Below are 14,272 nucleotides of genomic sequence, written 5' to 3' on the forward strand. Positions count from 1 at the left end.
AGTGTCACTCACAATTTTCCACAGTTTCCTAAGGTGTATTCAAGGGAAAAGGTCATTCCAGAACAAAAGCATGTCCAAGAATCCAACTCAGACCTTGGGAATGAAATCACGGTAAGATCAGACCTACCTTTACATACACAATTTGGTGAAACTTCCACTGACTCAACAAACAACCTAGACCTAGACCTTCCCATTGCTGTCAGAAAAGGCACCAGATAATGCACTGACCGACCACTTTATCCACTATCACACTATGTGTCTCTTAAGCACCTATCACCAGCCCACAAGAATTTTATTGTGAGTCTAAACACCACTATCATTCCTAACACTGTTTCTGAGGCATTGACAAAAAGGGAATGGAAAGATGCTATGAGAGAGGAAATGAGTGCATTAGAAAAGAATAAAACATGAGAGATTGTTGAACGACCGAAAGGGAAAAACATTGTTGATTGCAAGTGGATTTTCACATTGAAATATAAGGCTGATGGATCTCTAGAGAAACATAAAGCAAGATTGGTAGCCAAAGGGTACACTCAAACTTATGGAGTTGATTATCAGGAGACTTTTGCTCTAGTTGTAAAAATGAATACTGTAAGAATCCTGTTGTCACTGGCTACCCACTATAATTGGCAACTCCTACAGTATGATGCTAAGAATGCATTTCTTCATGGTGATTTAGATGAAGAGATTTACATGAACATCCCACCAAAATTTGAGGAAAACACAGGTAACAAGGTGTGCAAGTTGAAGAAGGCCCTGTATGGGCTAAAACAATCTCCCAAGGCTTGGTTTAGGAGATTTGAAAAAGTCATGAAAGAGTTTGGGTACAAACAAAGCCAAGGTAACCACACTCTCTTCATCAAGTACTCGGCTACAAGAGGAGTAACTGCTCTTCTAGTCTATGTTGACGACATCATAGTGACTGGAAATGATGAGAGAGAAAAACATGAAGTGAAGTAGCGATTAGCAACAGAGTTTGAGATAAAGGAACTAGGGAAACTAAAGTACTTTCTCGATATTGAGGTGGCATATTCCACACAAGGGATCTTCATCTCTCAACAAAAGTATGTGACTGATTTATTGGCAGAAATAGGAAAGATTGGGTGTAAACCAGTCTCTACCCCAATGGATCCAAACCACAAGTTGGGAGAAGCTAAAGAGGAACCAATGGTGGATAAAAGAATGTGCTAGAGGTTGGTTGGTAGACTCATATATCTTGCTCACACTTGGCCAGACATCGCCTACTCGGTGAGCGTGATTGCAATTCATGCATGATCCAAGAGGACCTCATCTTCAAGCTGCTTATAGGGTGCTACATTACTTGAAAGGCAACCTTGGGAAAAGAATTTTGTTCAAGAAGAACAATACTCTTGCTCTAGAAGCATACACCGATGTTGACTATGCAGGATCCCTAGTGGATCGAATATCAACTACAAGGTATTGTATTTTTCTTGGAGGAAATCTGGTAACATGGAGAAGTAAAAAGCAGAATGTGGTAGCAAGGTCATCGGTAGAATCAGAGTTTAGGGTCATTGCTCAAGGGTTGTGTGAACTACTTTGGCTGAAGATTATTCTAGATGATTTGAGAAACAAGTGGGATGGTCCTATGAAGCTCTATTGTGACAACAAGTCAGCTATCAATATTGCTCATAACCCTATACAACACGATAGGACAAAACATATTGAGATTGATAGACATTTCATCAAAGAAAAATTAGAGGAAGGAGTAGTGTGTATGTCCTATGTTCCATCAGAACATCAATTAGCTGATATTCTAACAAAAGGGCTGAACAATTCAATGTTTCACAATCTTGTATTCAAGTTGGGAATGGAAGACATTTATTCCTCAGCTTGAGGGAGAGTGTTGAGCTATAAATAGAATAGGGGAATTTTTTTTCCTATTATGTTAGTTTCCTATTTCTATAAATAGATAGATTTATTAGTTTCCTATTTCTGTAAATAGATAGTTTTATGATTTAGAAATAGGTTAGTTCAGGAATAAGTTAGTTTCCTATTATGTCTCTTGTTTCCTATTTCTTCTCTTGTAATCTCATATATAAACCGTGTATATAGTCAATCTAAAAGAGAGAGAATTTATTATTTTTCATCCCATATTTCGTGTCAGAAAGGCTAGACACTGAGAAGAGGTTAAGACATGAAAAATATAAATGCAAAATGTTAATATGACGGATCAGGAGGATTAATTGATATAAAAATAATTTAAAGATGATTTAAAAATAAGAAATCATGTGAAAGAAGAAGACGAAAAAAATACTTATTTTATGGTATTCAAACTTAAAAGGTTGTATATCATGCAGATATTTGAGCTTAATGTGTAAAACATAGAGAAAAGTGTAAATCTAGAAATCTAGGCACTAAAAAGAAATTAAGATATGGAAAGTCGGATATCGTATAAATGTATAATCTTAATACGAATGATTAATTGATATAAAAATAATTGAAAGATATTTAAAAATAAGTTAGAGGTGATTTAAAAATAAGAAATCATGTAGGATAATAAGAAAAATGAATAAAAAAAACTCATTTTATGGTATTAAGGTCGTATGTCATGTAAGAGCTTAATGTGTTGTATATTAGGAAGAGTTTAGATGATGTTTGTTTTTTTACTTAATTTTAAATAGAATCTTAATGTTTAATAGTGTTAAATATTAGGTCGTTTGATTTTGTAGTATTTTATTTATATTAAGTATTAAAAAGTCAAGAAAAACTAATTTGTTATTTTTTTTATTTAGAAAAAATTATATATTTTTGTTTTTTCTATTTAATAAAAAATTTATAATAAGTAATAAAAAAATAGAAAAACAAATAACCTAAATTCTAAAAATAAATCACTTTTAATAAAAAAAAAAAAAAACAAACATCACCATAATATAAAAAGCTCGACACTAAAGAGGTTGATATATGGAAAATGGGACATCATATAAATGTACACTGTTAGTGCGGTGGATCGGGGAGATTAAGGTGTATTTTTTAGGAGGACAGTCAAAACTCAAAAGGATGCTTTTGTTTTTAAAAAAAAATATCATATAGATGGTCGTAAAGACTAAAGAGAGATCAGGCCATTCAAAATATAAAATATCCATGATTCTAAACATCACAACCCCTCCTTAAAACTTATACACACTCGGGCACTAAAAATTTGCCCACGTGTTGAGCTCCCGTTAGTGTGTCCTCCACTGGAAATCTATAGATGATTTTCTGAAGGATCCCATTGAGAGAGAGGAAGAGGGGGGTGTTCTTCCATGGCTTCCACATCACCATGGAGATTGTCACGGAAGCCAAACACCGCCCACTCTGCCATATGCAATCCCTCGACCTTCAATTCTCTACACTGCTTTATTCACAGAAGAAGAAGAGCTCGTCTCACCACTTCCTCCCTGAAGGATTCTCAATCATCATCCTCATCCTCATCTTCATCCTCTTCTTTTTCTTGCACCCCTATCACTCCCAAAAGGAGACCGATAAAATCAGTTCAATTACCGGTGCTTCCTGATAACAAAAAACCCACTACATTTGGGCATAATGGTGCTACCAAGGTACCAACCTTAAGCCTGAAGTCCTTGTTCGGAAGGCGGTCTCTGTGGCGGAGGATCTTATTCGCGTCTAGAAAGGTCAGGGGCATCATTTTGCTCAATGTTCTCACTGTTGTCTATGGTATGCTTCTCACTCTTTTTCCTGTTTTCTTTCAATTTTTCAATATTTCGTTAGAAAATTGTTTTCTTGTATTTGGTTCTATTTGCGAAAAATTAAGATAGAAATAACTAATTTAATTCCTCAGTACACAGTTATCTTGAATGGGTTTGCTTAATTTTTGATATAATGGCTGCAAATTAAAGGGTTTTTGGTGAATTTGGTTGGTTCAGTGTTATCAAAATGATATACCCAAATGACTGGTTTATCACATGGGTTATGATTTTAAAGCTTTTCATTTCATGTTGTAGCTAGTAATATTCCAGTTGTGAAAGAGGTTGAAGCAATCATGGACCCAGCAACCTTTGCTGCTGTGCGCTTTGTTGTGTCTGCCATACCATTTATCCCCTTTGTAGTACGAGCACGAGGTGATGTTCAGACCCGTAATGCGGGGATAGAGTTGGGTTTCTGGGTCAGTTTAGGATACCTTATGCAGTCACTTGGTCTGCTCACATCGGATGCTGGGCGAGCTTCATTTCTCTCTATGTTCACTGTAAGCCCCTTGATTTAAATTCCAATAGATCTATATGTGTGAGTCTTACAAGGAACAATCTTGACTTATCTGGGTGAATTTATCAGGTAATTGTGGTTCCCTTGCTTGATGGTATGTTAGGAGCAACAGTTCCTGCTCATACCTGGTTTGGAGCTCTGATGTCCATCTTGGGGGTTGCTATGCTGGAGTCCAGTGGATCTCCTCCAAGTGTATGTATCATGTAGATACTTATTAGTTGTTTCTCCATTCCTGCAGTGTTTGTGGTACAAAGCCTTTTGAAAGAAAGTATAAGAACTAGAATTCGAATGCCACTATGTTGGTGTCAAAGGTAACCGTTTTTTGTTTTAATATATTTATCATTTTCCACTAATCTATTTCAGGTTGGAGATCTGTTAAACTTTTTAAGTGCAGTTTTTTTTGGTGTTCATATGCTAAGAACTGAACATATTTCAAGAAGTACAAGTAGAGAAAACTTCTTACCTCTCCTTGGTTACGAGGTAGTTTTTTGATCTTGAGCTTTTTACCTGTCTTGGTTTACTTTTATTCAATTATATTGAAAATTGTGGGTTCGTTACCTTAATGTGTGGTTTGAATAATTCTAAGTTTCTATTTAGGTATGCATCGTTGCTCTATTTTCAACCATCTGGTATTTTGTCGGAGGCTCGTTTGGTGCCATCCAAGAATGTGACCTGTCATCAGGGATGTGGACAATGTTGTGGGATTGGATGGTTGCATTTCCATGGATACCGGCATTTTACACAGGCATAATCTCTACTGGGTTATGCTTATGGATAGAGGTAAGATACTTACATTGTCAGATGACAAACAATATTTATTAGGATTCCAACTCTTTCCTTCTTCCCCTCTTCTGCTTGCGCCCCCTGTATCAATGTAGTTCCTTTTATTACACCATCACACTATGTGCAACATAATTTTATGGTTAATAAAGGGCTGTCTGTCTTTTCACATAGCATTACTCATCTTCTTTTGGCATTTTTCTTCTCCCTGTAGCCTCATTGACTTGAACTATTTCAGTCCTCGTATCTCTATCTACTGGTCCTTGGCTCCTTTCCTTAGTTTGCTGGCTGGTTTTTAGTCTTTGTATTATATGACCGAGGAGCTTCAGCTGACTTTCTTTGGATTCATCCCCCACTTGTGCTATGATCACATTTTTTTCTTCCTTATTTATTTTTTTATGTATGCATTTCTAATTTTATCTTCTTCTGTACTGCAACCTGTTGATGAAAATGCCTGACTTCATAGCCATTTCTATTTATATCTTCTCTAATAAGAAAGTTATAAACGAACAGAGTCTATATTATATGGGGAGGGTAAGGTTTAGGGTCAGGGTTTCCAAACCCACACACTAGACTTTCTTAGGAAATCCCTTTTGCTTTATAAATCTCATATTCTCGAAAGAAAATCTTCTGGGAATTACTTACAATTTAAATTTATTTATGTTCATACAGATGGATGCAATGCGTGATGTATCAGCCACAGAAACTGCAATAATTTATGGATTGGAGCCTGTCTGGGGTGCTGGTTTTGCATGGTTTCTCCTTGGTGAAAGATGGAGTTCCCTTGGCTGGATTGGGGCTGCTCTTGTGCTAGGTAAATTAACTTTTTGTCTTCTGGTTATCATTCATTACCACACTTTTCAATGCAGAATTGCCAAACTGGACCACAGCAGTCTTAATGTCTATTTTGGAAGTAATAGAATGGTGGTTATGGGGTCCCTCTATTTTTAGTTTACTTCTTATCATACTTAAAATATCTGCAGACCAACTCAACACAAGAAATGGGGGGGGAGAAGTGGACCTTCATGTTGAATTTCTCATGAACTCTGGGCTCACAATGAATTATTCTCTTTCCAATTTTACTTTATGTTTACCTTCTATGTGTTTCATCGATCAACTAAAATCCTTTAGAAAACACATCACCAGGCACTCATGCACATGAAAAAACCAAAAGAGTGCTGTGGGTTTTAGAGGGAAGGAAAATGTTTAGATGGGAATCCAATCTTTTACCTTTAACTAGCTTACAGAAACCTAATCATGATGGTCTATGAAAGGAAATGACCTTTTTCTTACCAAACAAAAGGAGAGAATCTTTTTGCTTATCAGGCTTATTATGATGGGCTTCCCCAGGAATGTTAGAGATATGGCTGATACCTAATTGCTGCCATAGGTCAAGTTCTAGGACTTATTATCTGCTATCTGACTATCTTCATTTTCCATGAGGTTTACTGAAGGTTGACCCTCACACTAAATTTCTGTGCCTTTCAACTGCTTATCAGTAGCTTTGTGGTATTTGATCATTATAAGGGAAGCTACCTTTTGAATGATGATCAGACATTAGCTTTGCTAGATCAAGACTCCTGGTATTCTTAGAGAACTAAGCTTTTCCTGTTTCCCAGATGCAGCCATGCAAGGTGTGAAATGTGGTGTTAAGCTTGAGCACAGTGTGGCTCATATTTGCTTTCTTTCCAACCCCAAGTGACAGCAAAAACACCAGAAAAAGCAATAGTAGTAAGTAATTAAGCAAAAAACCATTCTAGAGGAAGAAAATAATAGCAAAAACATACTATATGACATACTGCTGTTCAGCCTTTCATGTTCAAGAAAATATATACGGGTTATATGAAGAGTCAGTTTTGCTTAATTTTGTTAGGATTTCTATTTTAGTATGTTGAAGTTAAGAAAAGCATGGTGAGAATCGGTAGAAATAAATATTAAAAATTCTATGTTTACACGCAGCAAAAAATTAGCAAAGGCTTTGATAGAGTTTTCATACATATCAAATAAAAAGGGAAAAAAAATAAAAATTGGGCCTGTCAAAAGGGTGCATCAAAGTACATGAATTGTATGCAAGGGTGCCAAAAGGTAAAAACAAAAAGATGGGAAAAAGCAGTAAACCCCTCCCCTTATTAGATTTTCATAAATATGCCAATTAGACAATTTGGTAGGCTAAGGTTCTGAAAGTAAAGCTCCTACCTTTAAAACTCTAACCAAGAAAAATAATCTAACCTTTGATTCTCTGAGTTGGGTTCATCTGCATGCATCTTATTTAATGATTGATGATATCATTTATCATGAGTGTTTGTGCTAAAAATGTATATAAATGTTTGGGGCCTTTGTCTCTCTGTAGGTGGAAGCTTAACAGTGCAGATATTTGGATCATCATCTCCCAACAAATCCAGAGAAGAAGAGCGTAATGAGAAAGATGATCATCTGCTGGTTCCAGATAAAGAAAGTGGTTATTCTACTTCTCCTGTTGTTGCCAAGTTTAGAAAGGATGCTTCTGATATATGAGACGTATACATTTTTTCTCCCCTTCTTACAAAGTTGATTTAGTGACATCTTGTAATCATATAGTTCCCTTCTGGATCAGAAACAGTCCTAATTATGAACAGCCACTGAAGGCGTCAAGGATTTTTGCCTTTACATGTAGATATGATATACATATAGACATTTAAATAAATGTAAAACTGGAAAGCTGGAAGAGCTTTAGTATTTAGTGTACCTTTGTATTCTGAAAAAAGCGCCAGTGTTGTTAATGACGAATAGCTCGGTGTCTGAGCAGTTGTTAATGTGTTTGAGCCATCTTCATTAACCAAGATAATGGACCTGTAACTATCCCATTCATTCTACTCTTGTAAATTAAGCTTTACGATATGGAAATTTTGTTGGTAACCAAAAAGTGCAATTTTCATTATAAGTTCAAGCATATTATAATTATTTTCTGAAAATGACATATTGTAAAATGCACCGAATCTTCCTTTCCATTGATGTGTTGATGAGTTCTGCAAGATTCATAATTGAGTATGGCTTTGTTTCCACGCTATCATCCATTATTTATTGTCTCTTTTGACTTCTGGTTTTTGAAGTGAAAAGGGTCCACCTTGGTATTGTTCATACAAAGCTTTGCCATGCTGATACTTGTTTATAATAGAGAACTAATATGGGCAGCCCCTGCCACCCCTCACTGCGCCCCAAAGGCCCAAGAGCATCTCCGTCAATAAGACTGATCTCTGTCATGAAAGGAGAGCACATTGATGCTACTTGCTGAAAGGCATGTGGTCCTAATTATCCGCCTGCAATTTAATGGATTCTTTTTGTCTAAAGTTCCTTATCTACAAAGTCCAAAAAGAGGCAACCCCCACCCCGACTACTTTATCTTCTTTTTTTCTTCTCTCCCTTTAGATCTCTCTTGTTGTTTTGTACTATTTTAGCATTAAAGGAATTAATACCCAGCCTGAGCATGTACCTGATGTTCTTCTTTATCCTATATAAACTCCACATTCTCCCTTCTGACATCCACCTCTCTCTTTCTTTCATTTTCTCCCTGTTTTCATTGAAAATATGGCTCAAATTTGTAGGCTTGAACTCCAAACGGAGATAAAATCTTCTCCAGACAGGATATTCGACATTTACAAGAACAAGACCAGCCTCATGCCTAAGATCAGCCCTGACAAGCTAAAGAGCATTGAAGTACTCGAGGGAGATGGAAAGAGTGTGGGCTCTGTCAGGCTCTGGACCTATGTCATGGGTAAGAAATGCTGCCACATGCATGTATACATACCACCTGCCTCATTACCAAAGGAATCCACGACTCCCTCTTTATATATGTAGTTTAAAGGAGCAAGATTATTCTGATGTTTTCTTTTGGTTAAAATCCAACACAGGTGGTGCCGTAATTGCCAAGGATAAGATCGTTGCCATAGACGAGGAAAAAGGGTCCATGACGTTCGACCTCATAGGTGGTGAGGTGACAAATTATTACAAGAGTTTCAAGGCCACCATCGAGGCTACTTCAGAGGCACATACGAATTTGGTGAAATGGAGTCTGGAATATGAGAAAGCAAATGAAACTGTCCCCTCCCCGGAGTCTCATCTTGCCTTTCTTCTCGATGTTTCTAAGGAGGTGGATGCATACCTTCTCAAGATATAAAAAATATAAGGCTTAGAGTGTGTTTGATAGTAATTTCAATTAAGGTTTTTAATTTTAAAAATATTTTTTTAAAAATAAAAATAAGTATTTTATAAAATTTAGAAAATAATTTTAAAATTTTGAAAAATTATTTATAGTATTGAAAAATTGCTTATAGTGTTTTTTGGATGAATACTTGATAGATAAATTTTCTAAAAACACTTCAAAAAAAGAAATATTTCGAATAAAAATACTGTCAAACACACTCTTATTTAATTTCACTTATAATACTAGTTTATATCATCGAATAAAAGCTGATGAGCTTTTGTGCCTGGGGATTTATATTATTTGAGCTTTTGTGTCTATGAATTTATGGTATTTTAAATGTTATGGGTTTAGCGTCCCCGCCTCTCTTTATGGAGGGACCCTTGCTAAATGGAATATGATTCACATAATATATTAAAATTACATGATTATGGCTCAATTTTTTCATCTGCGGTTAAAAATTATAGTTGGTACCTGAGGTGTGTGTCGTATTGGGTTGATTTCTTCTCATAGAGGGCCCGTTCTTGGAGTGGTGTAGAGCTCAGGTTTTTTCTTTTATTAACTCCAGCCCAAGATAAATGAAGTATGACTCCTGGCCCAATGTGGCTAGCTACTTTGACGGGCCGACCCGCTTTATTTGATGGATAATGAGAAGTTCGACCCATGCACCGGCGATACAATAGGTATAAAAAAAAACCCATATTTTTCTAGTATGACAACTTCAATCCTTGTACTCAAAACTAATTCATTGTCTCAATTTTTAATAGATTATCACTAAATCCGCCTTTTTCTCCCACATCTCTTGAAGAATAAAAAGAATATTAATGGGTGTAAAGAGAGATAGAAAATGTGTGGTGTTTTATATTGGACGGAAGAAAAAGTTATTGAAATTGTTTTTAATTTTATAGACGTGTTTTAATGTTGTGAGAGTTTGAACTCAAAAGTAGATAATATGTACATGTTGGAAAAGGATCATTGCAAATGGTATTAGAATTGATTTCTATCCACAAGATCTCGTAATCTTATGAATAAAATAAGAATGTTTATCTGCATAACGGTGATTGTGATGTCTCACATTAGATGTAAGAAAAAGTTTTTAAGACTATATAAGTATCACATGAGATACAAAAAATTCTTATGATATAAACTTCTTTTAATTTTGTTGATGTGTTTAAAGTTGTGAATGTCTATTAGACTCAAAACAAATAATATTTATACACGATTGCACGATAATATAAGTGAGTCGTTACAAAATCTATTTCACGAAACATTTTAACATTTATTATACATCTACTTCCTTTTATGATAATATCATCTTTTGAAAGTTTACAATATTTTTCATACATCTATGATAATATCATATTACAATATTTTTTTAAAACTTTAAAACTAATAAATTCGATATTGTAGTTTTTTGTGGGTTATTTCTGTCAATCTCTCCCGTGAAACTTTCAATATGTAGTCTTGGTTTTTTTTTCTTCTCCTTTTGATTTAAAAATAAATTTTGATAAGTAATGCTTTATTTTCAATTATTCTTTATATTTATCTCATTATTTTTTAAAAATATCATATTTTCAAATTTATCTCATTATTTTTTTAAAATACCCCTCATAAAACAATTGAAAATGATTAAAATATATTTTTAAAAAGGATTCTATCTTTAGTTTTCAATTAAAAATGTGTGTGTGTGTTTTTTTTTTACATATCAAACATGTTTTTCAATCGTTTTGTTTTTAAAAATAAAAAAATAATTTTAAAAACAATTAATAAATATGCCATTAGTTTCTAAGATTTAAGAACTTTTTCTCTAAATATGTATAAGATTATCCATTCATGATATGAAAAAAAATATAAGGCAGTACGTGGAAACATCAAACCTGCATCCGCCTCTGGGAACCTGCGTTGGATTCGCCCCTGGAAACCTATTTATCAAACTTGGGTTTCTTGGAAATTTTTTTGCAGAATCTTGGCTAGTTTTTCACACCAAAATATTTCATTCAGCCAACCTAAGACCGATTAAATCCTCCCTCTAAAGCACAATGCCCAAGATTACAGCCAATGTGGTAATTACCTAGGCAAGCAAGCGGCAATTATTGCAATTTTTTTTTCTTTCTGTTCATTGACTTGGCTCCAGGGCTCCACCTAGGCACTGTCAGTTAAACAGGCAAAAAAAAAAAAAGGCTACCAAAGTGGTTATTGGGGAGGAGTGGAGGAGGCTTTGCCTAATTCACAACCCTTCTTCATTTAAGGGCAAGGTTATCTATTTCCTCTCGCCACTACCTTCTGTTTGCATCATTTGTAGTTTATCTCCAGCTAGTGTTAATATCAGAAAAACGTGACTCTAACTGGTAAGTTGGAGACTGAAACAGAGATCAAAGCACCTGTTGATGAGTTCTTTAAAATCGTCAGGAGCCAAGCACACCAACTTCCTAATATCTGCTCTGATAAAACACAAAGTCGAGGTACATGAAGGTGACTGGGAGACTCAGGGCTCCGTCAAGCATTGGAGTTACACCATTGGTAGGCCAGCTCAAACTAAGAGCCCCAAAACACCAGCGTTATATTCTGTGTTAAAATAGTTTTTGATGTTTTTGTTTCATTTCATTGTTGCTCTTTTAGAATAAATACATGCCTCTTTTTACATTTTTTTTTCTTATAAAGAAGTGACTATAATCGATGGTTCTTAGTAATGTATATGGCGTCTAATATTAGCTTCAACATATTCTAATTATGTTTGACCTCACATATTGGTTTCGACTAGGAGGGAATTCTGTGAGTATTAAGGAGACTATGGAATCAATGGATGAAGAAAACAGGTCCATCACGTTCGGTTTTGGATGGGGAGGTGCTGAAAGACTACAAGAGCTACAAGTTTACCACGCAAGCGATACCAAAGGGGGAGGGCTGCTTGGTGAAATGGACCGCTGAATATGAGAAGGCAAGTGAGGATGGGCCGGATCCTCGTGACTATCTGGAGCTTACAGTTAATGTCATCAAAGACATCGAAAGTCACCTTCTCAATGCATAACACCGAGACCATATATGCCGTTTGCTAGTATTTCTCATGTAAATAAAGTCTGGAACTTGGAAGTGCATGTACCTACGATCTCTATCCTTCAATAAACGCAAATTCCAGCTGTGGACTGGGTGATTAATGCCGAGAAGATAAACTTTCCTTAATTATTTGTGCAATAATGTTATTGCATGCGTGTAATCGGTTGTATGCTTGTCTAGGAGTCGCTTTGTGATTTTTAGTTGGTGTCTCTTTTAATGGGGTTCTTGCATGTAATGTGAAGACCGTATGATGCATGAGGAAATAAATGAAGTGAAAATCACCAAGGGCTCAATCACGAGGAGCCTTTGAGTACGTCCACACATATGTGAAAAATCAGCCTGTAACAAATTAAACTCTTAATCATTAAAAGGGCAAAATCCCACTTTGCACATAATCTAAATAATTTATCTAAAAATCTAAGAATCTCTCTCTCTCTCTCTCTCTCTCTCTCTCTTTTCAATTTGACGAGGACATAAAAGTATAAAGTGATAAAGTTTAAGGGTAGTGACTTCTATTGAATTTTGTGAGGTGGTCAGCTATAAATTATGCAATGAGGAAAATAGATTAATAGTGTTCATGCAACCAAATAGAAAATAGAAAGTAATAATAACATTAATAGTAATCATTTAATAAATACAATTAATGCAATTATGCTAAATGAAAATAATAATAATATTATTATTATTTTTAACTTTATTTATGATACAAATGAATTAAGTCTCTTAGAAATTTGTCCTGTCCATTTTTATTTTTTTTAAAGTATCAAAATATTTAAATCTCTTAAAATAAATCGAGTAATATTTTTTTTAAAAATATATTATGATTTGTTTGATTGTTATGCAAGTGAATTTTATTATTATTATTTTAAAACTTTGGTTATTATTGACCCTGATCAATAAGAGTAAGGTTGTGTTTGTTTTTTGGCTGAATAGAAAAAGTCAAATATTTTAGTTTTTTCTATTCAGTTAAAAGTAACTCATTGATATCAACCAACATCATTAAACTAAACTTATTGATAATAAGTTCACTTTAATTATGTTGGTTAGTATCAATAAGGTATTTTTAGCTGAATAGAAAAAACCAAAATATTTGGCTTTTTCTATTCAGCCAAAAAACAAACACCACCGATTGTTAATCCTTATTATCTTTGGTGGGGGTAGTGATGCAATGCAAATCTAGTTAATAAAGATGTTATTACCCTTTCGTGTACTAGTAAGAGGAACAAAGGGAGCGTAACAACCTAGTACAAGTCCCAATTTTGAACACCACATTATTAATAATGGACCAAAGTAATTTGTTCATAATTTTTTTTTAATATGAACTGAGTATACAAAGTGTGTTATTTAATCATATCTTTAAATTGAAAGTGTTTAATTTTTTTTTGTGAAAAAAGTTGATTTAATTATTGAATTAAATACACTTGCTAATTGATTTTTATAGATGCCTATTAATGTCTTATAATTTAATTTTGTACAAACCTTATTTGACTCACCATTCTATATTATTATTATTATTATTATTTTAAGGTAAAAGTGGTATCTACAGGAGAGATCATGATAGGAAAAGTGTTTTTATTAGCAACACCTTTGAAATTGATTTATTTTTAAAATTGTTTACTTAATAACTTTGGAATTGATTTATTTTTAATATTGTTTACTTAATATTGAATTCAATTATAATTTCTAGAGTTTTTATTTAAATGGTGGGAAGAGTCATTAAATTTATTATTAAGATTTTTTAATTAGTTTTGAATTTATTAATTAAAGTGTTCATGTGTTTGAAACAAATGTTGATACAAAATGATCATGTTACCTTACTCTTTGGTATTGTGGTGTCGTAGTTGGTTTTATAGGTATTTTTATTATAGAGTATTAGAATATGTTTCACTGCTTTTATTTTAAAGGTGTATTTGGTACGCGGGAATATGAATAAAAAAAGGATGAGATTGGAAGTGAATCATAATCTCATGTATAAGAGAGGAATCAAAATCCTAGTGAGAGGGGGATTTGGTTTTCATAACACTGAATTTTTTATTTCTA

At 34.2% G+C, this 14,272-nt stretch overlaps 2 protein-coding genes across 2 annotated transcripts; both read left to right on the forward strand.

Annotated features, from left to right (window-relative positions):
• Window positions 1-3,089: 3,089 nt before the first annotated feature.
• LOC100257599 (uncharacterized) lies at window positions 3,090-7,793 on the forward strand. The gene is made up of 7 exons (XM_002280782.4): window positions 3,090-3,675; window positions 3,963-4,204; window positions 4,291-4,413; window positions 4,585-4,701; window positions 4,819-5,001; window positions 5,674-5,815; window positions 7,352-7,793. The coding sequence occupies exons 1-7, from the start codon at window positions 3,264-3,266 to the stop codon at window positions 7,513-7,515; spliced, it is 1,383 nt and encodes a 460-aa protein (XP_002280818.1). The 5' UTR covers window positions 3,090-3,263; the 3' UTR covers window positions 7,516-7,793.
• Window positions 7,794-8,500: 707 nt separating this feature from the next.
• On the forward strand, window positions 8,501-9,617 carry LOC100252471 (MLP-like protein 28). The gene is made up of 2 exons (XM_002280794.4): window positions 8,501-8,752; window positions 8,889-9,617. The coding sequence occupies exons 1-2, from the start codon at window positions 8,566-8,568 to the stop codon at window positions 9,152-9,154; spliced, it is 453 nt and encodes a 150-aa protein (XP_002280830.1). The 5' UTR covers window positions 8,501-8,565; the 3' UTR covers window positions 9,155-9,617.
• Window positions 9,618-14,272: the final 4,655 nt, after the last annotated feature.

The sequence above is a fragment of the Vitis vinifera genome, chromosome 1 (assembly GCF_030704535.1).
Source record: "Vitis vinifera cultivar Pinot Noir 40024 chromosome 1, ASM3070453v1".
Taxonomy (NCBI): domain Eukaryota; kingdom Viridiplantae; phylum Streptophyta; class Magnoliopsida; order Vitales; family Vitaceae; genus Vitis; species Vitis vinifera.